General features: G+C 65.6%; 8 protein-coding genes across 8 annotated transcripts; 3 read left to right on the top strand and 5 right to left on the bottom strand.

The window, feature by feature from the left end:
* Positions 1-123: 123 nt before the first annotated feature.
* On the top strand, positions 124-849 carry EMIHUDRAFT_99141 (hypothetical protein; the record flags this gene model as incomplete). Its single annotated transcript, XM_005784548.1, has 1 exon — positions 124-849. The coding sequence occupies one exon, from the start codon at positions 124-126 to the stop codon at positions 847-849; it is 726 nt and encodes a 241-aa protein (XP_005784605.1).
* Positions 850-6,215: 5,366 nt separating this feature from the next.
* On the bottom strand, positions 6,216-7,175 carry EMIHUDRAFT_99142 (hypothetical protein; the record flags this gene model as incomplete). Its single annotated transcript, XM_005784549.1, has 2 exons — positions 6,216-6,736; positions 6,854-7,175. 2 exons carry the CDS (start codon positions 7,173-7,175, stop codon positions 6,216-6,218), a joined length of 843 nt encoding a protein of 280 aa, XP_005784606.1.
* Positions 7,176-9,292: 2,117 nt separating this feature from the next.
* On the bottom strand, positions 9,293-10,941 carry EMIHUDRAFT_43613 (mitochondrial substrate carrier family protein; the record flags this gene model as incomplete). Its single annotated transcript, XM_005784550.1, has 5 exons — positions 9,293-9,449; positions 9,573-9,730; positions 10,103-10,201; positions 10,321-10,529; positions 10,665-10,941. Coding segments are annotated over 5 exons (900 nt in total), but the record flags the coding sequence as incomplete, so codon positions are not given.
* A 406-nt stretch (positions 10,942-11,347) lies between these two features.
* EMIHUDRAFT_202804 (hypothetical protein) lies at positions 11,348-11,624 on the top strand (the record flags this gene model as incomplete). Its single annotated transcript, XM_005784551.1, has 2 exons — positions 11,348-11,443; positions 11,520-11,624. The coding sequence occupies 2 exons, from the start codon at positions 11,348-11,350 to the stop codon at positions 11,622-11,624; spliced, it is 201 nt and encodes a 66-aa protein (XP_005784608.1).
* Positions 11,625-12,089: 465 nt separating this feature from the next.
* Positions 12,090-13,334, bottom strand: EMIHUDRAFT_352664 (hypothetical protein; the record flags this gene model as incomplete). Its single annotated transcript, XM_005784552.1, has 4 exons — positions 12,090-12,673; positions 12,815-12,912; positions 12,983-13,033; positions 13,249-13,334. Coding segments are annotated over 3 exons (381 nt in total), but the record flags the coding sequence as incomplete, so codon positions are not given.
* Positions 13,335-13,704: 370 nt separating this feature from the next.
* On the bottom strand, positions 13,705-15,593 carry EMIHUDRAFT_449552 (hypothetical protein; the record flags this gene model as incomplete). Its single annotated transcript, XM_005784553.1, has 8 exons — positions 13,705-13,779; positions 13,929-13,997; positions 14,354-14,419; positions 14,625-14,758; positions 14,829-14,939; positions 15,008-15,130; positions 15,199-15,491; positions 15,574-15,593. Coding segments are annotated over 8 exons (891 nt in total), but the record flags the coding sequence as incomplete, so codon positions are not given.
* A 1,295-nt stretch (positions 15,594-16,888) lies between these two features.
* Positions 16,889-17,077, top strand: EMIHUDRAFT_49780 (hypothetical protein; the record flags this gene model as incomplete). The annotated part of the gene is made up of 1 exon (XM_005784554.1): positions 16,889-17,077. A coding segment is annotated over one exon (189 nt), but the record flags the coding sequence as incomplete, so codon positions are not given.
* Positions 17,078-19,729: 2,652 nt separating this feature from the next.
* Positions 19,730-21,335, bottom strand: EMIHUDRAFT_202809 (hypothetical protein; the record flags this gene model as incomplete). Its single annotated transcript, XM_005784555.1, has 2 exons — positions 19,730-20,194; positions 20,427-21,335. 2 exons carry the CDS (start codon positions 21,333-21,335, stop codon positions 19,730-19,732), a joined length of 1,374 nt encoding a protein of 457 aa, XP_005784612.1.
* Positions 21,336-25,362: the final 4,027 nt, after the last annotated feature.

Raw genomic sequence — 25,362 nt, forward strand, 5'->3', positions numbered from 1 at the left:
GGAACCCACAGTGGACGCCGAATTCTCAGCATATGCACTCGTACTCGGAGCTCATCCCCTACCTGCACGTGACATGACACTGCTGTGAATACATCCCGAACCCATACTCAGGAGCGGTAGCATATGCCGAGTCGCTTGCGACTTCTCTCTCTGCTCGTACTCCCCGCCGGCAACACCGCCGCCGCCGCCTACTGCACGTCGTCCGCCTTCCCGCCGGCACAGCAGCATCGTCGCCTGCGACCACAGAAGCATGGGCTGCGGCATCCCGCTGCCGAGGCGAACGCGTTCGACGTCTGGTGGGCTGAGCGACGAGCACGCAACACCGTCGCCGGCAAACCGCGTGCGGTGTGGGCGCAGGCGGCGGCGTACGAATCCAAGAGCGCAGAGGGGCGGGCGAGGCTGAGGGCGGCCCGTGTCGCGGCGGCAGCAGCGGAGGCGGCAGCGGCGGAGGCGGCAGCGGCGGAGGCGGCAAGCCCAGCGGCCACCGCCAACGCGCTCCCGCTGGACAGTAGCTTTCGTTGGACGGCTTCGATGCTGTCGGGCGAGGCGAACTGCGCTTGGAGCCCGCCCTTGTCTTCGAGTGTCGGCGTGGTGCTCACCGAGTTTGTCCAGAGCGACTATGCGAGAGCGGTCTTCAACACCCGCCGGGTCGGCGGGAGCGACTACGGGCAGATCCACGGCATGTTCGATTCGGTTCGGCTGGTCGGCACGCGGCTCGAGCTCAAGCCGAGGCAGGCTTGCGAGAATGTCGAGGGTCTCTTCGATCGCCTAGCAAAGTACCTCCGCGCGAGGATCCCGCAGATCAAGGATGTCGTCGAGATAATCAGGGACGGCGAGAATCATCACTGAGTGTGCTCTAACTACGGATTTTAGCCCCCCGCTACCCGGTTGCACTCGTGCGACGTAGCGGGGGGCCACAACTACGTTTACGAAAACATAAGTAGTCCCGCTCGGCAGGTGTGAAGCCGCAGGTCGGATGTCGTACATGTAACACGATGGTGGCCGAACGGATGCATCAACGGTGCACGCTGCTGCGCCCCACGCCGCGGTGCGCGGCGGCGATGCTGGCGGCCTCGCTGCTGGCGATGCCAGCCGCGCCACTGGCACGTCGGTCGCCACTGTCACCACGTCTCTCGCCGCGGTGGAGCTCTGCGACAAGGACGTGGCAATGCGCTGCTCTGCTCAAAGCGATGCTGGCTCTGCTGCCGACCCTGAGTGGGAGGCAGTGCTGGCGCAGCAGATAGCAGAGGAAGCAGAGGAATCATAGCAGAGGAATCGGAGCTCTACTGCCGCTTCGAGCGCCGTGGCGACGACTCCGACGACGGGTGGGACAACTACAGTGAGGAGGAGGAGGAGGAGGATGGCCATGCTACCGATCCTGAATCCTCTGCCGCTCCCAGCCGTGCTCGCCGAGCCTCCGCCGCCTCCACCTCCGCCTTCAATCTCAATGTCCCACCCCCCTGCGCGCGGGCCTTCTAGGCCCGCGGGTAGGTAGGAATTCACTATTGTGATGTTAGAGGTGGGTTAAGAGGGAGATGTGCGCGAGCTGAATTCCTAGGACGTATTTTCTTCTCATAACAAGGCTGTGAATTCCTATCTCGCAACGAATCTCGCCGGCCTCACCGGCCCTCACTTTGACCGACGCCACCGTCCGCTCGACTGGCCGATGAACAGGGTTCGTGATTTCACATGGAAACAGCGAATCGGTTTCACTTTCACTTTCACTTCACATTTCATGTGAAACGAAATTTCACTTTTTCGAGCGAGTGTGAAGAGTCGTGACTGTGGACGTGAATGATGAAGGATGCTCCCACCGAGTTCCGACACTCTGACACTCACTTGCACAGGTGTTGGCTCCCAAGCAGCAGCCAAGATGAAGGAGGCTGGAGATATTGGTCTCGCTGAGCTGATGTGTACACTAGACCTATATGAATCTCATAGCATGCTGTGGGCGAATACGGTGCTGATGGTGGGATGAACTCTCTCAGCAGTCGAGAGTCGACTCTCGACGCTTCGGGAGGGCGGCGGCGGCGGTGTAGGGGCGGCGGCGAGCTCCCGGTTGCAAATACTCGCCTCACAGTCCAAGATGGCGGCTCGCGCCCCCATCCGTGCACCAGCGTGCCACTCTAGCCCCGCCTGCCGCCCAGATACCGAGGGCGGGGCGCACTCTTCGACTTGGGCTATTGCCACCGGGAGGGCGGCGGCGGCGGTGTAGGTGCGGCGGCGAGCTCCCGATTGCAAATACTCGCCTCACAGTCCAAGATGGCGGCTCGCGCCCCCATGCGTGCACCAGCGTGCCTCTCTAGTCCCGCCTGCCGCCCAGATACCGAAGGTGGGGGACGCACTCTTCGACTTGGCTATTATTTGCCACCGGGAGGGCGGCGGCGGCGGTGTAGGGGCGGCGGCGAGCTCCCGGTTGCAAATACTCGCCTCACAGTCCAAGATGGCGGCTCGCGCCCCCATGCGTGCACCAGCGTGCCTCTCTAGCCCCGCCTGCCGCCCAGATACCGAGGGCGGGGCGCACTCTTCGACTTGGGCTATTATTTGCCACCGGGAGGGCGGCGGCGGCGGTGTAGGGGCGGCGGCGAGCTCCCGGTTGCAAATACTCGCCTCACAGTCCAAGATGGCGGCTCGCGCCCCCAAGCATCCATGCTCTGATGTGTCGCTTGGGTCGCCTCTGCTGCTGTGTCTCTGTCTTAGCCAGATATCGAGAGCGCGCGACGACAACCAACCCCTTACCCTAACCCCTAAGAGAGATGGGCCCAGGTAGGAGGCTCCACGCCACCTGACTCGCGTCGTGCCACCTGACTCTCGCCTGGAGAGGCCTCTTAGCCGAGGCACACGTGGCAATCGCCACGTGCGCCAACAGGGATTTCGGCCATTTTAGAGCCTTTTGCACAAAAATGCAGGTGGCTTTAGCCACTTGCTCCATGAGCAAAACAGTGCAAAAAGCACCTGGAGCAGATGGCTTACGCCGCCTGTGGACATGGGCAAAACAGTGCAAAAAGCACCTGGAGCAGATGGCTTACGCCGCCTGTGGACATGGGCAAAACAGTGCAAAAAGCACCTGGAGCAGACGGCTTACGCCGCCTGTGGCCATGGGCAAAACAGTGCAAAAAGCACCTGGAGTAGATTCCAAACGCCGCCTGTGGCCATGTGATGCGCTCGGGTGGCGCCAAGGGCTTCGGCCCCCTCCAAGCCACCTGCCCCGCCCCCCTCGCCACACGTGGAGGGCTGGAGCACGTGCGCCACCTGGGCCTGGGCAGGTGGCAACAGGTGGCTTCAGCCCCCTCCAAGCCACCTGCCCCCCCTCCCTCGCCACACGAGGAGGGCTGGAGCACGTGCGCCACCTGGGCCTGGGCAGGTGGCTCCAGGTGGCTTCGACCCCTCCAAGCCACCTGCCCCGCCCCCCTCGCCACACGTGGAGGGCTGGAGCACGTGCGCCACCTGGGCCTGATGGGTGGGCAGGTGGCGCCAGGTGGCTTCGGCCCCTCCAAGCCACCTGCATGCCCCCCCTCGCCACACCTGGAGGGCCGGAGCACGTGCGCCACCTGGCGCAAGTTTGAATTCGGAAACGGAAAATCCGAGCCACGGAAGGGCTGGCCTGCCAAACGCGAGCCTCCCCGCTCCTCCCCGCGCTGCAAACTGGGACTGTGGGGTGTGTGAAAGAGGGCCTGCGGCGGTCATCGGCGGCTACAATCAATGTCCGGCGTCGACATAAGCCTGGGGCTTCAACCCGGCCCGCGCGGGCGTTTGGTGTGGCTGCAAACGCCGCAGGAGCCGGTGGCTGCGCTGCTCACGCGCCGTTGCTGCCGACGCTGAGCAGTCTGACTCGCCAATGAGAAGACTGCCCGATAATACGCCATCACTCGATCCCCGATAAACCAGGCCATGCAGAGCTTTGTCGGCCTCGCCGACGTCGTGTGCTGGCTGCGCGGTAGAGTTGCGAGAGTGGATTGTGGAGGCGCGGCGGGGGCGGCTCGTGGTGCCGAGGCGGTGTATAGTACATTCCTATTCAAAAGAACACGCACGATGAAATTCCCGAAGTGACGCCCAGGTGGCGCACGTGCTCCAGCCCTCCAGGTGTGGCGAGGGGGGGCATGCAGGTGGCTTAGAGGGGCCGAAGCCACCTGGAGCCACCTGCCCGGGCCCAGGTGGCGCACGTGCTCCAGCCCTCCAGGCAGGTGTGGCGAGGGGGGCAGGTGGCTTGGAGGGGGGCGAAGCCACCTGGCGCCACCCGAGCGGTCACATGGCCACAGGCGGCGTTTGGAATCTGCTCCAGGTGCTTTTTGCACTGTTTGCCCATGGCCACAGGCGGCGTAAGCCATCTGCTCCAGGTGCTTTTTGCACTGTTTTGCCCATGTCCACAGGCGGCGTAAGCCATCTGCTCCAGGTGCTTTTTGCACTGTTTTGTCCTTGTCCACAGGCGGCGTAAGCCATCTGCTCCAGGTGCTTTTTGCACTGTTTTGCTCATGGAGCAAGTGGCTAAAGCCACCTGCATTTTGTGCAAAAAGCTGCAAAGGACTCGTGGAGGCACGTGGCGCTTTCCGCGTGTGTCTCGTGCAAAATCCGGCATTTTGTGGCTTTCAGGTGGCACGACGCGATTCAGGTGGCGTGGAGCCTCCTACCTGGGCCCATCTATGACCCCTAACCCTAACCCTAACCCTAACCCTAACCCTAACCCTAACCCTAACCCTAGCCCGAAGAACCCAAAGCGTTCACCGAGAGCTCGTGTCGACGGACCGCTGATTCCGCCATTTGGTTTCGGCCCAAACCGGACCATTCTCTTAGGAGCAGCACAACGGCTTGAACGCTCTCTGACCCTAACCCTAACCCTAACCCTAGCCCTAACGACACGGTGCTTCTTAAGAGGTCGTGCGCGTCGCTGCCGACGCATCTCGCGTGTATGGTGTATTTGCAGTGTATTTCGGCGGGGGCGCGCATTAAAAGAACATTGAGGCAACACACACGTCCTCGAGCGCCCGAGGACACGAACCAAGCTGCACCTCCTCTCACTAGTTATTGTGGGCTCTTTCTCCTTTCTACACTTCCTCGCTTTCAAACACCGCGTTTTGATGCAGTGAGGGCGGGCCCCTGTTCTTTGAGCCTTGGGGACGACCACGGCCTTGACCACACGGCCTCGCTGCAGGGAAGCAGGAACGCGCGGCATTGGTGGCACCCACAGAGATCCCTACCGATGCCGGCAGTGGTAGGCGCACCGCCGCTCTCTCCGCTGCCGCCTCCGCCGCTGCCGCCTCGACTGCTGCCGCCTCCGCCGCTGCCGCCTCGGAGATGCCAGAGCCTTCGAAAGTAGTCGAACTTGTGAAATTTTCAGTGAAACGGGGGCGGCCGAAATGTTTCATGTGAAATTCACATGAATTCACATGTGAAAGTGAAAGTGTGAAAATTCACTCACGAACCCTGCCGATGAAGAGCGAGACCCGTACGACGCGCACTTGTCGTCCTCCCTCCTCGCCACATGACGGCCGCCCCCCGACACCGACAGTCGCGCTCCGCACGCCGTCGAGGTCAGCTGCGGCCGAGCGACGATCGGCTCGTCTCCGATCGCTGGGCGCGTTTACTCTCCGGCCATCACCCGCCTGCCGATCTCCTGTCCGCCTCGCCGCGCGCGGGCCGCTCGCCTGCTCGCCACTCGCCGCCGCGCGTCCCCGCGCCGCCACGCTTCCCTGCACCTGACGGCGCTCGAGCTGGGCAGACGGCGGGCTCTGGCAGACAGAGCAGCGGCCGCCCAGGCGGTCGCTGCTCCGCCCCGTCCGAATCCGTCCGCCCGCGCGTGCTGCTGCCGCCGCCGCCGCCCCGCTCCACCCGGTGCCCGTGTGTCGTGAGAGTTGCTTTGTGTATGTGCATGTCGTATGTGTGTGGACTTATATGTCACACTTTGAGCCTCTATCTATGATTAGTAGACCGGTACTCGGGTTTAGATGGTAGCGGGGGGCCCCGCCGGAGGCTGGTTACTGATTTAGTTTTTTAGCTCGGAGACACACTGCCGTAGTACGGCCCCGTCGAGTGTCACACATATCGTACAACATTGATACCAGGGATTCCTTTTCCTTCTGCTCTCACTAGAGCCTTTTTGTTTTCCCCCATGAGTTTCCTATTCACCGTCGTCCGCGCGGCATTCGGCATTCCCGCTGCGGCGTGGCCGTGGGCCACAGCCCCCCCCAGCACGGCGCAGCAGCACCAGAGCTTCAGGTTCAGCAGCTTCCTCGTTCCTGCCCGTGCCGACGCGGCAGGAACGTCGTTGGTTGCTCCCCTCTCACCTCGCTCGTGAGGTTGCCTATGTCCCTCGACTCGGCCACATGCTGGCTCGGACCCGCGCCCAACTGGAGACCGAGGCTGGCAAACTTGCCCACGTCGAGCTTGTTCTTCCTCCCCTCGGCCACGGCGCCGTTGATCACCAGCCACTCGCGAACCTCCTTGTGTCGTCTCGCGAGGGCATACGGTGTGTCACCGCTCTTACCCGGTCGGTTCACCTCCGCTCCGTTCTCCACCAGCACCTTGACTGCATCGAGGTGCCCGCCCATTGCCGCTGCACAGAGCGGGGTCTCCCATGTGCCGCGGGAGCCATAGCTGCCGGCGTAGCTCCCGGTGATGACGGCGTTGGGGTCCGCCTTGTGCTCGAGGAGTTGGGCAAGAACCGACGCATGTCCGGCCTCGCCCGCGGCCGTCAGTAGCGGCTTCACGTTCTCGATCGGCGCCGCTGCTGTCTGCTGTCCTGCCCGGTCCACGAAGCCAGCATCCATGAGGAGTTTCACAACGTCGAGGTGGCCGTTGGAGCAGGCGAGAGGGAGGGCCTCCAGTTCAGTTAAGGAAGTCTCGCTCACACCATCACCTGCGCCATGCTCCAGCAGCAGCTTCACGATCTCCGTCTGGCCCATCATGGCCGCGTTGGCGAGGGCAGAAACCGAGTACGAGTTGGTCGCGTGCACATCGACACCATTTCGGAGGGCGTTCAGCACAGCTTCTGTGTCTCCACGCGATGCTGCCTCGATGAACCGTTCGAGCGACGCGTCCACTGCCACACCAAAACTGAGGAGCAGCAGACGCGAGTCACGCTCGCCTTGCTCATCCCGCTGCACTGCGGCTCGGAAGGCAGTCATGCCCGTCTCGTCGGCAACGTGCGGATCTCCGCCTGCCTCGAGATACGTCCGCATCGTAGCAACATCACCGCGTTCGGTCGCACGCACGAACTCGTCGACGCTGATAGCCGACATACACCTTTGCTCAGCCGGCTCGCAGGACGCACGACCGCGCTGTGTGTCACACGGACGGACGACGACCTCTCCCCTGTTTAGGCGCATTCAACTGGTTCTCTCTCCCCCTCTCACGTGTCGACGACACGCTGTGCTGTAGCGTTGAGCATCAGGCCTGCCGATGAAACTCGCCAGGGTAGTCTCGACCAGTGCCCTCGTTGTTTCCACCGTTCTCCATCTTGGCGTCGTGCAGTCGGCTGGCGGACTATTTGATGCCACCAATGTGTTTGGATTCTTCGGTGTGACAGCTGAGAGGGCCCGGTCACTCACACGTGGATTCATGAGCGGAGGTGCGGAGCAAAAGGACATGATTGCCCTCGCGTACACAAGCATGCGTGGCGAATGTGCACAATTCATTGGCATGGGCTGCAGTTCGCTGTACTCCCTCTTATTCCTCCATCCTGGAACCGCCCAGGTGGCGGTGGTTCACTTTGCGCATACCTGCTGGGCAGCCATCGCTCTAGCGGTCAACTCACACTGCGCCGGACTGCTTACCTTCTGCCCGGCCGCCCCTGAGTACGACCCACAATCGCGTGCCAAGCTCAAGCCCTTCGTCCTCATGGTAGGGGCTCAGGGTATCCTCTACTCAAGCGCCTTCATCCTGTCCAAGGGCAACGCGGCCCCGTAGAAAGCTGACATCATCCTTGAACACTCTCCGTATGGTGCACGGAAGTACAACACTCTATACAAGTACGGTGTACGGCTTCGGGCTTTGAAAGGAGAAAGCCTTTCAGCTTTCTCTACGGCCTAGAGTATGTTAGGGAAAGCCGAAACGAGAACGCGGGGCCGCGCCAGGCTTTTGCCGTACTCGTACTCCGTAGACCGCGTACCACACAGCTCTGGGTCTCATTTCTTTCGTACTGGGCTGGGTTTTTAGGCATTGTGGGGTTGGCACTCCCATCGACCCTCATGACCTCCTGCGGTCTCTGAGATGGACACCAGTGGGTGTGGGACCACAGCAAGGATACACTCGAAGGCTGGGTAAGCAGTTTTTGTCACAGTTCCCGCTCTGAGAGGAGCTGCGGGTCAGTTCGACAGCTGGAGCTGTGTCGCCGGCGTGCGGCGGCCTGCCTCCGGAGGTGCCTCTGAGGTGGACATCTTTTGGTCACCGTGAGAGAACGCGTTCGAATTTTTACTCCGGAACTTCAACTCTGCACGCGCACCGGCCAGGGCTACAATAGTGCCAGTGAGGCGGAGCGCGAGTGATAGAGGGTCGACAGCGTCCTAATCTAAAATCTGAGGATTCAGGATTGAGGGCTTGCTTCAGTGAGGCCAAAGTGAGTTTATGGATGTGTGAGAACGGTGCGGGACACGAGGAGTCACGCGGACCGACTCGTCGGTGACTCTGCTCCACGCCGTTTCAGAATTTTTCTCAGCGTGAGCGAGACGTGGAAGAGTGCCACCGTCGGGTAGGACGGGTCGGCCCGGAGTATCAGAGTAGCCGTCGTGGTCGCGGCGAGCAGCGCCGGCCACTCCGGCGCCGCGTCGGCAACATGGGAGCATGTCCACCGCCACTTCGCGGTCGCAGCGCTGTTGTCGCCCAAAACGCCGCATGTACCTCTGGCGGGCCAAAGATCGACTCACATGTCGATTTCGACGCGACGGGCGCATGGAGGCATCACGTCTACAATCGCTGTGAACCCAGCCACGTATAAGCTATATTCCTATAACACTTAACACGTCGCTATAACAGAGAGGTGTTACAAAAAATCATCCGCGTCACCACACGATTACCCACCTAAGTATAAGCTATCGCATTGCTCTCCCTCCACTAGAGACTGAGGGAGAAGGCAGCCACTCGCACAGCACACAAATGCACTCCGCAGTGACACATCCAGCGTGACCATCAAGCCGCCGCGGCACCACACCTCGCAAACCCCGCCGCGACGGGCAGAGCGCGGTGTGGCGGGCGGGGCGGGTCAGAGGGGGGCAAATCTCCCTGCGTTCTGCGAGGAGACGAGCGTGTGACTGGCACGGCTGCCGCCGGCAGAGATGTCAACTCAAACGTCGGCGCGCTCGAGGACGAGCTTGATCGACTCGTACGTGGTCCAGCAGATGGCGACCGAAGGCGCGTGCGCGCTCATCCGCGCCGTCGCGCCGCGCAGGAAGCCGCGCGCCCCCTCCTCCGCCCAGATGGACTGCGCCGCGTGCCGCATGCCTTCGTAGGTGAGAGGCCTACGCGCCACAGAAAGAGAAAACGGGCGGTCGGCAGAGCGGGCAGCGGACAGCGGCGAGCTCCATCGACAGCAGAAGTGCCGGCGCGCGCACGGCAGCGCGCCGCCGCTGCCGGCGGCGCACGCGGCGGCGGCGTGCGCCGCTGCCGGCGGAGGGGCGGCGACGAGGGGCGCGGCGACGAGGTGCTGCGTCTGGAGGCGCGTCTTGACGACGTCGAGCGGGTTAGTGAGGCCGCCGGCGAGGGCACCTGGTGGTGATGGTGGTGGTGGTGGTGGGGGGGGCTGTGTGCGGCTTGAGTGGTTGAGTGGTGGTGGTGGTGGTGGCGGCGGCGGCGCTGGGTGTAGGTGTGGGGTGGAGTGAGGTGGAGGGCTCCCTCGCGGTCTGGGGAGGGGCGGGGAGGCGCGCGCCGGCGCCGGCGCCAGCCGCAAAGTACGCGCCCATGGACGGGTCTCCGTCGGGTGCAAAGAGCTGCCGGGAGGCGGTGAGGCGGTGAGGCGGTGAGGCGGTGAGGCGGTGAGGCGGTGAGGCGGTGAGGCGGTGAGGCGGTGAGGCGGTGAGGCGGTGAGGCGGTGAGGCGCGCGCAGGGCAAGGGGGGAGGGAGGGAGGGGCGGGGGGGGCTGTTGGGATGGGATGGTGGGGGCAGGAGGGAGGACCTGGCGCAAGCGCTCGTTTGCAGACCCCATCAGGAGTGCGTATGGCAGGTTCATCAGCAGCGTGGTCGGGTACGAGAGCCAAAAGGCGCGTGCGCCCTCCTGTAGGATGGGAGGGGCGCGAGGCGGAGAGGGTGGTGGGATCGGGGTGGGCGCGTGCGGGCGGAGACAGCGACCCCCCTCCCCCCCCTCCCTCTTCAGCCAGCGCCTAGCAGGTGCACCTGCTGGAGGATGGTGCACGCGCAAGCGTACACGCCGGGTGACCCGCCCGCAGAGAGCTGCATCCGCTGCTTGCACACGTCCATCGGCGTCATGATCAGGTCGTGGGCGATCGTGCCCAGCGCCACAGCCCCGCCCGCCGCCAGGGCCTGCGCGCTCTCCGCCGTCGCACTCGCCCCGCCGCCCGCCGCGCCGCCGCCCGCGCCGCCGCCTCGCCTCGCCGACAGGAAGGGGAGCGCGAGGCGGGCGAGGTGCGGCTTGGCGCCCTCGTCTGCGGGCGGGAGGGGAGGGAGTGAAGGCGGTTCGCGTGCGCGCCTGTCGAGCGCAGGGCCGGGAGTGAGCGCACAGATCGTGAAGTACGCCCCGTGCGCCGGGATGCAGCCGATAAACATTGTCTGGACGCCGCGCCAGAGCCGCATGCCTCCGTGGTTCCTCCACAGCCGTGCCGCCACGTCGATCGGCGTGAGCGGGGCCGCGGCGAGCACTGCAGTCTGCCCTCCGCGATGTGCGGCGAGCGGCAGCGTGCAGTGCTGCGGCCGCGCCTGCATCATCGTCTTGACTGTGTCGACCGGGAACATGACCGAGTGCTCCGCGAAGCCGGCGAATGAGCCCGCTAACGCATGCTGCGCGGCAACGACAGCGCAGGGCGCGTGAGGCGTGCGGTGGCGGGAAGCGCAGCACGGCTGGGCGACGTGAGGGACGACCTGCGCGAAGCTGCCCCGATCCGGATTCCACTCGTCAATCTCGTCGGCCGCCTCGGGACTCCAAGCAGACGTCGACGCAGCATCAGACGCCGAAGATGATGCGGGGGGTTTCATCACGCCGCCCGTGCCCCGATGCCTCTGCGCGGTCGGGGAGCTGCGCCGCGTTTCTTTTTAAGAAAGTTGCTTGAAATTCTTTTGATGTTTAAAATAATGTGAATGCTGGGCCGCGTGCGCCGCTCGTCGTCACGCCACTCGACCGTTAGCGGCGAATTCTTCTTGACCGCCGGTTAGCCCTCGGACGCCTCCGGGATTGATGTCGGATCCGATGTCGGACAGCCAGAGCCGAGACCAGCCCCGGCTCGAATCGTCGGCCGGGAGCGGGCCGAGCACCGATGAGCTGCCGCAGGATCTCACCCTCTTTGTGCGCTCTGCTGCGGCTGCCGGTTGGACTGAGAGGGCGCAAAGCCACACATACTGCTGTGCGGTCTCGACCGTAGGTGCAGAACCTGATGGAGCAGATGCAGTCGCGCTTCAACACCATGTCGGACCAGATCATCGGCCGAAGCGCGCCCTGGCAACCCAAGTGCGGCGCTGCCGACTGAGCGCCGCACTAACCCGCGCTCCCCACACCCGCAGTCGATGAGATGGGCACCCGGATCGACGAGCTGGAGAGCTCGATCGGCGAGCTGATGGCGCAGGTGCGTGCGCGCCGCGGACTCCGCGCGCGCGCGGCGTGCGCTGCACTCACGAACCGCGTCTGTAGGCGGGCATCAACGATGACGAGGCGGAGGAGGCGGCAGAGGCGCGGCCTGCGGATGGGCGTGGGCGGCCCGGCGCGACGCCGGGCCTCCCAGCTCCGCCAAAAGCGGGCGATCCATCGCCGAGCTGATGCGTAGCGGACGACAATAGAAATCAGGTGTGTCTGAGCATGGCTTCATGTGCAATAGTACATCGAAACTGACCGAGTCAGGTGCGTCCGCAACCCTCTCCAGCTCGCTGTGCTGTGTGTGCACAGACACCAGCGTGGTCTAGCCCACCTCTGACACACGGGCCGACACCACATGCTCGCCGGTTCTTTTACATGAAGTAGCCATAAGGGCGGAGAATAAACGGTAACCGCCCGAGCGACGACGCGGCACAGCCGGCACACAGACGGTTTTTCTGTGCGCAGCAACGAGCAAGTGGTTAGCGCGCAGACCGCAGCGAGCGAGCTCGGTGCGGGCTAGGGTGCGGGTCCGACAGAGTGGACTCCCAGTGCCGCACGTGATACCGACGTGTGGAGCTGACAGCTGTGTGTTCCGCGCACTTTCGTCGTGCCTCGGCCAGACGGCCACAGTGGAGCCTGCGCCACGACGCCGAACCCGCACGGAGAAGAGAGGAGCATGCTGCTGTGTTACCCCGCGACCCCGCCGACGCCGCTCACGCCTTGAGCATCGTCTCGAACTCCTCCGGGTCCGTGTCGGGCGGCACCTCGGTGACCAGGTTCTCCCTGCTGAAGTACACCTCGATCTGCTTCAGCACCTTCATCTCCTTCTCGTCGGCGATGAGGCTGAGCGCGCAGCCGGGCCGGCCGAACCGCCCCGTGCGGCCGACGCGGTGCAAGTACGTCTCCGGGTCGGCGCCGCCGCCCTTCTTGGTCGGCATGTCGAACCTGCGGCGCGGCGCTAGCGGGGTGGGGACAGAAATGTGCACCGAGGAGCGGAACAGCTGGGCAGGGGGTGGGGGAGGAGGCGGGCGGGAGCGGGAGCGAGGGGTGGGTTGGCGGTGGGGGGAGGTGCGGGAGGAGGCGCACTGTATGACGAGCGTGACGGCGGGCACGTCGACGCCGCGCGCGAGCACGTTGGTGGTGATGAGGAAGCGGGTGGTGCCCGCGCGAAAGTCGCTGAGCACCTGCTCGCGAAGATGCGAGTCGGACTGCTGTGAGGATGGCGAGACTGCAGGTCGTCGAGTCGGGCGGCACTTTGTCGCGCGCGCTCTCCTCCATCCGGCCGTGCAGCGAAGAGACCGTGTGCCTGGCAGTGCACTCCTCCTCAAGCACGCTTGGAGACTCGAGTCACGAAGAGGACGGGTGCGTGGGGCGTGTGCGTGGGGCGCAGCGCCACGCTGCGGCGAAGGCCAGGGGAGGCGGCGCAAGCCCGTGCCACATCTCGGCCACATCTCATCCGTGCCTCTTCCTTGCCTCTTCCTCGCCTCGGCCATCTCGGCTCAATCTCGGCGGAATCTCGCCCGTTCTGCTCGAGCATCGCGGCCACCCTCTCGACGGCGTCGCGCCTAGCTCACAAGCAGAGTCCGCGCTGAAGCCGGCTGCCGCCGCCGGGGGGAGACCCTCTCGCCTCGGCCGCGCGTGTGCACGAAGATGATGCACTGCCCGACGGTGACGACGTTGAGGATCTCGGCGAGCCGCTGCTCCTGTCACTCATCGCCAGCTGTGGTGAGCCACGCTTGTCTGTGGATTGCGGTCTCGGCTAGCCCGCTGCTCCTTCTCGCGCGTGCCCGCGGCGCGGTAGTACATCTGCCGCACCTGCAGAGAGCGGGGCGGCGGGACGCGGCGTGGAAGCGCCGCGGGGCGTGTCGCGGGCGGGTGCCCCCCCCCCTCCCCCCTCCCCCTCCTCCTCCTCCGCGCGCCTGGTCGTTGAAGATGAATGCGCGCTGCACTTCGATCTGCGACCACTCCCGGCCCGACACGGCCGACATCTGCTTAGCGAACTTCTTGACGGGCTCGGTCCACGTCGCCGAGAAGAAGAGCGTCTGCACCGCCTGCAGTTATGACTCACTATTCACCAACTGTTAAGTAACTGTGAATTAACGAGAGAAGAAGAGAGTCTGCACCGCCTGCAGTTATGACTCACTATTCACCAACTGTTAATTAACCATTTAGCGAGAGAAGAAGAGAGTGCTGCACTCGCCTTGGGCAACCGCTGCCGGATCCGCTTGGTCGTGTCGCCGAGTCCGCCCAACATCAGCATCTCGTCCGCCTGATGTTAATTAGCTGTTAATTAGCTGTTAATTAATCAACGTCAGCATCTCGTCCGCCTGCGGCGGTCGTCGCGCAAACGTGAGGCGCGCAGCAACCACGCCGCGGGGCAAAGGTGCCATGGCGCAGCAGCCGCCGGTTCCACCCAAGGCTGTCACGCCAAGGGCTGTCTGCTCTCTCTCCGTGCAGGGCAGAGGGCGGGCAGAGACCCTCCAGTCTGGCCATGCCCCCGCCTCCAGCTGGCCGTGGCTTCTCTTCTACTCCCCGCCGCCGCCGCCGCCCTCGTCGAGGAGAGAGAGCTCGCGCTTGCTCGGGTCCCCTCGTGCTCCTCTCGGCTCCTCTCGGCTCCTCTCTCGCCTCGTCGAGGACAAAGATCTTGAGCTGGTCTGTCCCGAGGACACGCATGTTGACAAGCGTCCACACCTTCACACACCGAGGGGCAAAGGAGGGTGGAGGATGCGTAGTGCGCCGGATGCGTGTGCCGACGTGCCCTGTGTGCCCGTGCGCCTGTGCGACTCGCCTGCCCGCGCTGCCTTCTCTCCCTCTCCCTCTCCCTCTCCCTCTCCCTCTCCCTCTCCCTCTCCCTCTCCCTCTCCCTCTCCCTCTCCCTCTCCCTCTCTCCGAACGCCTTTCCCGGCGTGCCAACCACGAGCTGCTCCTCCATCTTGGCGCCGGACTCGTACCGCTCCTCCCGCAGAATCACCTTGAGCCGGATGCCAGACTCGGCCAGCATGTGCTTCCCCATCTTCAGCACCTCCTCGCCTAGACACACGCCCACACCCACACGCTCTCGAGAGCGGCCCGCTTCACCTGCACCCTCGCTGCCACGCGCCGATCTGCTTCGCGAGCTCGCGCGTGGGCGAGAGGCAGAGCGCCTGCGGCCCAGGGTCGGCGACCACCGCCTTGAGCATCCCCAGCACGAAGCACGCCGTCTTGCCCGTGCCTGCGGCGAGGGAGGTGCAGCGGTGCAGCCGCGGGGCTGCAAGGAGCGAGCTGCTGCCGGGCGGATGCCGTTGTGCGACTGGGCCAGCAGTTCGCGCCCCGCCCAGATCTTGGGCAGCGAGGCGGCCTGGATCTTGGACGGCCGCACGAACTTCATCTCCTGCAGCCCCTTGAGCAGCAGCGGCGGCAGGCCTGGGGACGCGGCCGGACGTGCGTCGAGGCGCTCTCGTGCACGCCGCGGCGCTGGCGGCGCGGCGCACCGAGCTTCTCGTCGTCGAAGCTAGTGCATGTGACGCCGTACAGCGCGTCGGTGGGCGACGTCTTGTCGAGCACCGTGTCCGTCTCCGCCTCCTGCAGCCCGAGCGCCTCGGGCACGTCGATCTCCGTGTCGGCCGTCGCTTCGGGGTCGGCGAGGGCGTCGGCAAGCGAGTCGACGGCAGCGTCCGTCTTGGCATACTCCGCGGTGCTGACAGAGGCGGGCTCCACCATGTCGCGTCTCAGCGCCTCTCCCACCAGCAACTCGTCGGAGCGCTGTTTGCAGTGGAGGCCTACCCTGGTAAGAGAGAGAAACCAGTCTCGGCGCCCCGGCCCTGGGTGTGCGGTTGCCGACTGCACTCCAAGTGCTCCAAGTGCACCAGTCCTCGGGAAAGCCCATCCCCTGTGTGTGTGTCCCATCCCTCCCTTGGGTTGTCTGTTTTCTTTCTTTCTTTCTTTGTGTGGTGGCGGCGTGCGGCCCTCCCATCCCTCCCTTGGGTTGTCCGTTTTCTTTCTTTCTTTTAGCCCATCCCTCCCTTGGCTTGTCGGGTTTCTTTCTTTCTTTTACAGGAAAGGAAACCTTCTTTGTTTTTGTCTTTGAGAGAGTTGTGTTGAGAGATTGTTTTGTGTTTTGTGTTGTGAGAGAGATTTTTAGCAATACCAAACAACTCTTGTTTTGTTTGACGAGATTAGGAGCAGCAGGGACCCGAGGGACCATGTGGAAGACGGCTAGTGATAGTCCCCCATCGGGAGGACGACCCCGGCTAGTCGCCGACCACACCCACAAAGAACCCTGCACAAAGACCGCAGGGCGGGGACCTGTTCCTTTTTACCCATCTCCTAGTAGAGGTGTCCGTTTTATTTATTTATTTATTCTTGTTTTGTTTGTGTTGTTGTGGGGGCGCCGAGAACGCGAACAGAACGCCGACCCGGACGGGGTGCTATAAAGGGCCGCCCAGAATGCCATCCGGGCACGCTCGGTTGGCATCATCCTCGGGGATAAGGAGAAGCCCGAGGTGACGGGGGTCGTGGGGTGCAAGGAGCGTGGCCGTCAGGTGGACGGACCGCTCGACCACTCGACTCACGACCGGAAAGGGACGATGGGTCAAATAAGACCACGCTATGGAGACGGGTGGGTCAAGAAGAATGCAGGCTGGAAGTGGATGGGGGCCCAGTACTACGACGCGAATTGGGTCAAGAAAGCCATAACGCGGCTGGTGCTCGTGGAGACTTTGTTTGGGTGGCATTGCGCCGCCCACCAAACAGTTCCTCCACGTGTGTTCGCCAAGGAAGCGGTGGGCACCAACACGGACCGGACGGTGTATGGGGCGGCGTCGGCGAGCGCCTCCTCCTTCGTCGTCCACCACACGCAGCATATCTCCATCCATGGGCATGGCGGCGGTGGCGGGCGGCGACGCCGAAAACATCAACGAGCAGGCGCGCAATGCGCGTGCCGACTGGGTTAAATCCCCTAGGCGTGCCGAATGGGTCAACGACGTCAAGAACAAGCAAGCGGCAGACGTCCTCTTACCCTCGGCGCCAGTGGGGGGCGCCCCACACCGCCTTGCTCCACTTCACGTAAACACAACCCCGGCACCACTCACCCTTCAACATTCGCTGTAGGCGCCGAACGAGCAGCACGCCGACGACGGCTGAATGGGCTCGTTCACTCCAGGTGTCTCTGTGAGCGAGAGCTACTACTCGCTGCTCAGCGTCGAGCCGCACGCCACTCCCGACGAGATCCGAAAAGCGTACCGCAAGCTGGCGCTGCGATTCCATCCGGATAAGAATCCCGACGCGGGCGAAACCTTTCAGAAGATCTCGACGGCGTACGCAACGCTGTCCGACCCGCAGCGGCGGCAAGTGTACGACCGCTTCGGCGAGCAGGGCGTGCAGATCATGGAGCAGGCGGCCGCATACGGCGTGCCTCCCTGGCTGCTCAACCCGGCGGCACAGTCGGGGCTGCTCTGCGTGCTGTTGGTGGTTGTGGTAGGGCTGGTGGTGGTCTTCCCCGTCATCCTCACGATGCGCATCGATGGCGGCCTCGCCTGGCCCTGGCCCGCCGTCTTCACCCCCCTCTGGCTCGTCGACTTGCTCGTGCTTGCCCTCGCCGCCGCCAGCCCGCGCGACCGGGACGCCGGCTGCTGGCGGTGCGTCCCAAACCGCCGGCAAGTCAACCTGGCGCTGCTGCTCGCCTTTCAGCTGCTGCTCGCCTACAAGCTCGACGCGGGAGAGCAGGCGCGATCCGACCACCCGCGCCCCCCAACCGCCCTGCCACACACACACACACACACACTCGCGCCCGCCACTCGCCTCGCCTCGGCCTTGGCTGCTGCTGCCCCTGCAGGCGCCCTTCTCCTACTCCGAGGCGTTCCTCCCGCTCGAGATCTCAATCTTCCTCGGCGCGGTCGCGGAGCTCTGCATGCACGGACGGACTGCACTCGGACGAGGCCGAGGCGCATGCCGCACGCGTGCAGCAGGCGCATGCTGCCCGCGCGCAGGAGACCAGTCGAGCGCGTGTGTAGGCGGCGGGCAAGGCGCAGAGGGGGCAGACCGGGCGGCAGCCCAGCGGAGGCTGGTCTCCGTCGTGGCACGCTCCTCGCTGCAGCTCTCCTTCCTCGGTGCGCCTCCTCCGGGAGCACAGACTTCCTCTTCTCTCGTCTCGCCTGACCCTCGCCGCCTCCGCCACTCCGCCTCCGCCACTCCGCCTCCGCCACTCCGCGTCAGGCTTGCTCGGCTGCAGGGTGGACGACCTTCTGCCCGTCACCTGGTGGACGGTGCTGACGCCTCTCTGGCTCCTCCTCCTCCTCTACTGCCTCCGCGCCGCCGCCTCGTGCGCCTCGATCAAAGCAGCGGCGCGCCACCGCCACGGCGACGGAGAGGGAGGGAGGGGGAGGGAGGGAGGGAGGGGGAGGGAGGGAGGGAGGGAGGGAGGGAGGGAGGGAGGGAGGGAGGGCGAGGGAGGGAGAGGGAGGGAGGGAGGGAGAGGGAGGGAGGGAGGGAGGGAGGGAGAGGGAGGGGGGGAGGGCGAGGGAGGGAGGGAGGGCGAGGGAGGGAGGGAGGGAGGGGGGGAGGGCGAGGGAGGGTGGGTGGGTGGGAGGGAGGGCGGGAGGGAGAGAGAGGGCGAGGGAGGGAGAGGGAGGGAGGGAGAGGGAGGGCGAGGGAGGGAGAGGGAGGGTGGGTGGGAGGCCCTCGCCGTGAGCTGCGGTGTCGAGCTCCCCCTCCCCCTCCCTCTCTGCTGCTGCGCAGGCGCAGGAGGAGGAGCGTGTGGCGAGGCGCGTGCTCGCGGGACTGAGCTCCGCCGCCTCGCTGATCTGCTTCTTCTGCCTCCTCCTCCTCTCGCTCCGGCTGGCCGAGGGCGTCCCTCTCTCGGCCGCCCTCATCCTCACCCCCTTCCTTACCGTCGTCGGGCTCCTTCTCTGCTGCACCTGCACCTCATGCATCTGCGCCGGCGCCCTCCCTTCCGCCGACGAGGAGCATCACTACTCTCCTCGTCGTCACCACCACCATCACCACCACTGCCAGGCGTCCTCGTCTCCGCCGACGCCGACGGGGCTGCGGACGGGCTGGCCGCCGGGGACGCCTACCAGCGCCACTGTGATGAGGAGTCGGCGCAGTCGGACCCGTCCGCCGCCTCCGCGTCGGGCGTGCCGCCCGCCGCCGCCGCGCCTCGGGGCGGCCCTGCCGGCGGGGCGGGCGGCGGGGCGGCATTCTCGGCGGCGCCGGCGGCGGTGCCGCGGAACCGGGCGAGCGCGGAGGAGGAGGGGCTGGCCGAGGTGAGCATCGGGATCGACGACGTCGTCGACTTGGGCCACACCCTGCGCGGCGGCGGCGACGAGGGGGGCGGCGAGGCTGCAGGCCCTAGCGAGGAGGAGCTGCGCGGGATGGGGGTCCGCGCGCTCAAGCAGGAGATGGCGAGGCGCGGGCTGCGGCACAACCACCTGCTCGAAAAGTCGGAGCTCCTTGCGGCGCTGGGGGCGAGGCCCGCAGAGCCCGCGGAGCCGGCCGCCGCTCGCCAGTTCTCCCCCGCCTCCCCCCTCCACCTGATGGATTGAGGCGGTGGGAGGCGGTGGCCGGCGAGGCGCAGGCGCGGCTTGCTCGAGTACAGCTTATGGAGGAGTGGGCCCGTCCGCAGGGCGGGCGCTAGGGTGGCCATAGACCAGGGCTCGAGATCAGGGCGGTCGGCCGCCGCAAAACGAGAAGAGGCGTGGTGAGTGGTTTCGAGCGCGCGAGCGAGAGGGTCAGGGACACTCTCTGCGCAGACTTCGAGAGAGTTATGCGAGTTTTGTGCGCGTCGCGTGTACCGTAAAGATAGAGAAGAAAGAGACCTACCTTATGGCTCCATTTAGCGCCGCGCTAACCCGTCAAACCCGTACACAAATGTACGTCTCGGGACTCGGCTCTCTCGCGTCCCCCTTGCGCTTGGTCTATCGGGCCTGAGGCCTGTCACGTGTCAGCTGTCTCTGTCATGGTGGGAGGGAGCCGCGAACCAGACCGACGGAGAACCGTAGTGCGTAGAGAGCCACATCATGATCATCAGCACTCGAAGCCACCCACCACCCGCGGAGGGCTGCCCTCCTCCTCGCGCAGCGTCGGCACGGTCGGCAAAGCCGCCGCGTACGGCAATGGGCTCAGGGTGCGGATGGGCAGCCTGACGCCCCAGTCCGCGCACCACGGGTGGTCGAGTGACACATACGGAGGGAGGCAGAGCGGAGGCGAGGCGCGCTGGCTGGCGGCCTCCGCCTCGGCCGCCACCCCCTCGGCCTGTTCGCGGCGGTGCTCGCGCCCGCGCCGCACCGCCATGAGCGAGTAGGCGAGCCGGTCGATGTTTGACGAGAACTTGCCGATGAGGACGTCGCACGAGGCGAGCAGCAGCAGGTCGACCATCACGCTCGTCGCATCCTCGTGACCGTCGACGCTGCCTCCAGAGATCAGCTGCTCGATCTGCCGCACGCCGGCCCCTCCACCCCGCCGCCTGAGGGTCTGCCACTTTCGCCGCACCTGGAGGCGAGGAGGAGCGGGTGGGCGCTGGGAGCCGTCGGCGCGAGAGCCGAAGGCGCCCCTCCGCCAACGCCTCCTCATCGCTCCGCGTCAGCCAGACGATGCCGCCGCTCGTCCCCCCGCCGGCAGCTGCGCCGCCGCGGCGGCTCGTGCGGCCGCGCCGCGCCGCCGTGCCGAGCGAGCGCGCCTCCGCCGCCGCCGCCGCGTCGTCGGTGGCCAGGTACGCAAAGACTCGCCGCTTCCCGCCGTAGGCCGACACGACGGCCTGCACCGCGGCAGCGAAGGCGCTCAGAGGCTCGCACGTCCGGTTGTGGCGCGCGAGGGCCTCGGCGTCGCACGCGTCGCCGGCGCGGAGGTGGACTCCGATCAGCAGCGGCGGCGGGGCGCCCCTCCCTCCCCTCGCCGCTCGAGGCTCCGCCTCCGGCCAGCCGAGAGAGGAGCGCACCGCTCGCAGCCTCGCCGCGACCGAGCCCGAGGGGCGGAGCAGCGAGGCGAGGAGGAGAGAGACGAGGGCGAAGCGGCCAGCGGCGGCGATGTCGGCTCTCAGCGGCTCCGTGCCGGGCGGAGCCATCGCGAGCACCTCCTCGTGCGACACTACCTCCAGCCACCGGCCTCCGTGCGCCATGCCGCGCTGCGAGGTGCGGCTCTCTGCCGAGCAGTTGGTGAGGGGCTGAAGAAAGCACTCGAGGCTGGCGTTGGCGCAGGTGGTGGCGTTTCGAAACAGCTCGAGCGGCGCCGGCTCCGCGAGCCTCAGCCGGTGCTGCGCTCTACGCGAGCCGGAGCGCTCTGATAGCGCCTCGCCGAGCGGCGGCCGGCCATGAAGCAGCGCCCACAGGAGCTCTTTGACGAGCGAGTTGAGGGTGCTACCGAACCCTCCCTCCCGCACGACGAAGCGAAAGCCGCGCTCCTTGCACGCAGTCTGCTGTGGCCGAAGCCACGCGGCAATCGATGCGTCCAGCGCGGCGACTGCCGAGGCGACCGGGTCGTCAGCCTGTGGCGCCTCTGAGGAGCCGGGCCGCGGCAGAAAGGTGACTGCATTGTGCGTCAGCAGCGTCGTGTTTAGCGAGCTGGAGGGGAAGATGCACGGCACCATGGGCTCCTCGTGGAGGTGCCGGTGGCGCCGTCTCGCCACTGTGTGCATGTATGCCGGCCTGGCGAGTAGAGGCACGCGCACGCTTCTCGAGGTCTTTGGAGCCAGAGCCAACGCAAGAGAGCGATCGAAGAATTTTGCATGCCGAAGAAGATATCGACGACGCACACTCAAACACACGGACAGTCGGAGTGGTCACGCCGCAACTGCGACTTGTCTATTTGACCAGCTCTATGAAACTGCCACGCCACAACGACGCTTGTATATGCATCACTCGACGAGGCTGCAGCATCACCTTTGGAATCAGTGTGCTGTGTGGGAAGGTGCGCTGGCCAAGGGGAATCGTTGAGATCGAGGAGCGGGGCCACCTCCTTGAGGGATATGGCTGTGAAGAGACGAAGGCACCAGACAACCCAGTATAGAAAGAAATTCACCATGCGCAATTCATGCTTGCTAGAACACAGAACAGGCAGGTCGCAGGTCGGGACGCGGGTGGGATGGGCTGTGGTCAAGGAAAACGCATCCGAACTGGCAATCGCAGGAGCGGGGCCACCTCCTTGAGTGAGGTGTGAGAGGGCTCTGGTGTGAACGTTGTGTTCCAGTGTGTGACCCTGCCTCCCGGCTCCCGCTCCCGAGCTCTGGAGCATCGTGCACAAAATCTCGGAGCATTCCTGCGCGTTGACAACAAAGCAAAGAGATTTTTTGCAAAGCAGTGAGTGCCGTATCAGAGTTGAGAGAGAGGGAGGGAGGGAGGGAGGGAGGGAGAGGGAGGCCAGGCCAGGCAGGCCTCCCCGAGGGCCCAAGTCGAGAATTGAAATTCTTTGGCGGCAAGGATGACTCAGGTGTGGGTGTGAACGTGTGGACACAGAATGAAGAAAAGGTCGGATTCATGTAACGCTAAAAATGGACGTCCGCGCCGGTTTTGACCAAGTTGGTCCAAGTTGCACGCAGCACGCCGCGCCGGTCCGGTCCCACCGCACGTGCCGCTCGGTCACAACATTGCGGCTCTGCTGTCTCGATCACGTCGCGGCTCTGCTCGCGAGCCTGCAGCCTGCTCGCTGCCGGAGTTCAGCCTGAGGCGCACTGGCTGTCTACTGTCTGCACATGCGCGGTCCTCCTGTTGGCCGGCAGCTATGTGCCCTCTTGCCCGTGATTCTCTCTCCGATCCAGGCCGTCGTCGCGCCCTGGGACTGCACGACCTACCCCTACCCCATCCAGATCATTAAGGGCACCTCCGACGCCAACTATCGGACGATGCAGCTCAACTTCGCTGATGGAGATTTCACCGAGATCTGGCAGTGGACCGTGGACAGCGCAGAACAACCGACGGCGCAGCTGAATGCGCAGGGCTACAACACCAACGACGATATCGCGTACGGGCTCTTCTCCGACTCGACGTCTTCGGATCCGGACGTTGCGCCGGGGTACTTTTGCCGCTTCTCCGCCGTCCAAAACTCGGCGGAATGTCTCTGCCAGGCTCCTTACTGGGGAAACACGGCCACCATCACGAGCGATGGGACGTACTACCTCGCGAGAGAAGGCGGTCTTGAGGTCCAGAAGCTGCCGGACGTCCACAACATCGCCTACCCAGTCGGCAGCCCGGTCGCGGTCAGCTCTCTGAGCAGCTGCGGCTTCTCAAACGTCTTATCTGGCAGGGGCACAGGCGGAGTCATCGACATCACGGCCTGGGGCCTGACCGGAGCCGACATGGAGGCCGCCTATGGCCTCCCGACCGACTGCACCCAATGCTACATGACGACGGGTATCTGGACTGTAGACGTAGCTGGGACATCGACAGGAGTCATGCAAACGTGGAAGCCGGGCGGCCAAAACATGGCGGATTTCATCGACTTCGAGTACAATAGCATAAATTACCTGATCGGTCTGGGAACGTACGATGCGAGCGTCTGGATCATCAAGCTCGACGGCGCCGGGGATGTCACAGGCTACGCCTACAGCCGCGTCGTCGTCGACTACACCGCATCCACAAGCAGCAAACGCACGATGGGAGGGTTCGGTGCCGGTTATCGTTATGGCGACCGAATCTACGTGCGCGACCCCCCACACCCACACACCCACACCCACACCACCTACCAAACACACCACGCCGACACACGTGTCCCCCCCCCAAACACACAACGCCGACACACGTGTCCCCCCCCCCCCCCCCCTTCCCCCCCGCGCGCGCGACAGTTCTCCTCAAACACTGGATCCGGCATCTTCGAGGTGGAGTTGGCCTCGCTTCAGGCCGTTCTCGACCGTACCGGGGACGACGCGTGCGACTTCGGGAAAACGTCTGGCTCGCGCGTCTGCGCGGAAGTCAATTCGCTTGTCGCGGCGTCCCCAGTTCCCCTCCCCGTCACGCTCAAGTGGGTGGCACCCGCTGTCGCCCCCACCCAACTGAACGACGGCTTCAACTGCCCAGATGTCGTTGATCCCTTCACCTTGCCCCGCCCGCCCTCCCGACCGCCGCCCATCTTGCCGCCGCCCGCCTTCCCTTCGCCCGCCTTGCCGCCGACGCTGTGCTTCACGTACAGCGAAAGGGGGTCGGGCTTGTGCAGAGTCGGCACAGTGGCAGGGACCGACGCCGGTTGCGAGTGCTCCAGGTCCACAGGGGTTGGGTCCGTCAGCGACTGCGAGGCTGGATGCTCGGCTGACGCAGACTGCACGGGCTACGCGTACAACCCGACCGGTATTTGCCTGGTGTACACGCTGGCCTTAGACTTGCCATTTGGATCCGGCTTCACCTCGTACACGTGCTACGGCCGCGACCCGTGCCCGCCCTCGCCGCCGCCGCCCTCACCGCCGCCGCCTTCTCCACCTCCTCCATCGCCGCCGCCGCCCTCGCCGCCGCTGCCCTCACCACCGCCGCCATCACCACCGCCACCATCACCACCGCCACCATCACCACCGCTCCTCTCGCCCCCGCCGCCCTCCCCACCTCCTCCATCGCCGCCGCCGCCGTCACCACCGCCACCCTCGCCACCACCGCCCTCACCACCACCGCCGTCACCGCCGCCGCCTTCTCCACCTCCTCCATCGTCGTCGCCGCCGTCACCACCGCCACCCTCGCCACCACCGCCCTCACCACCACCGCCGTCACCGCCGCCGCCTTCGCCACCTCCTCCATCGCCGTCGCCACCACCGCCGTCACCGCCGCCACCCTCGCCACCACCGCCCTCCCCACCTCCTCCATCGCCGCCGCCGCCGTCACCACCGCCACCCTCGCCACCACCGCCCTCACCACCACCGCCGTCACCGCCGCCGCCTTCTCCACCTCCTCCATCGCCGTCGCCACCGCCGCCATCACCGCCGCCACCCTCGCCACCGCCGCCGTCACCACCATCGCCATCACCGCCGCCGCCTTCGCCACCTCCTCCATCGCCGCCGCCCCCGTAGACGCCGCCACCCTCGCCACCGCCGCCATCACCACCGCCGCCATCACCACCGCCGCCATCACCACCGCCACCATCACCACCGCTCCTCTCGCCCCCGCCGCCCTCCCCACCTCCTCCATCGCCGCCGCCGCCGTCACCACCGCCACCCTCGCCACCACCGCCCTCACCACCACCGCCGTCACCGCCGCCACCTTCTCCACCTCCTCCATCGCCGTCGCCACCACCGCCGTCACCGCCGCCACCCTCGCCCCCGCCGCCCTCACCACCTCCTCCATCGCCGCCGCCGCCGTCACCACCGCCACCCTCGCCACCACCGCCATCACCACCACCGCCGTCACCGCCGCCGCCTTCTCCACCTCCTCCATCGCCGTCGCCACCACCGCCGTCACCGCCGCCACCGTCGCCACCGCCACCGTCACCACCTCCGCCATCGCCGCCGCCGGCGTCACCACCGCCGCCGTCGCCGTCGCCACCACCGCCACCACCGCCGACGCCGCCGCCGCCTTAGCCACCTCCCCCATCGCCGCCTGCGTCGTCCCCACCTCCGCCGTCGCCGCCGCCACAGCCGCCGCCACCGCCACCGTCACCACCGCCACCATCGTCACCACCGCCTTCACCGCCGCCGCCATCTCCACCTCCTGCAAGGGCGCCCCCACCGTCGCCTCCACCAGCCATCGCGG

Source organism: Emiliania huxleyi (assembly GCF_000372725.1).
Source record: "Emiliania huxleyi CCMP1516 chromosome Unknown EMIHUscaffold_17, whole genome shotgun sequence".
Lineage (NCBI taxonomy): Eukaryota > Haptophyta > Isochrysidales > Noelaerhabdaceae > Emiliania > Emiliania huxleyi.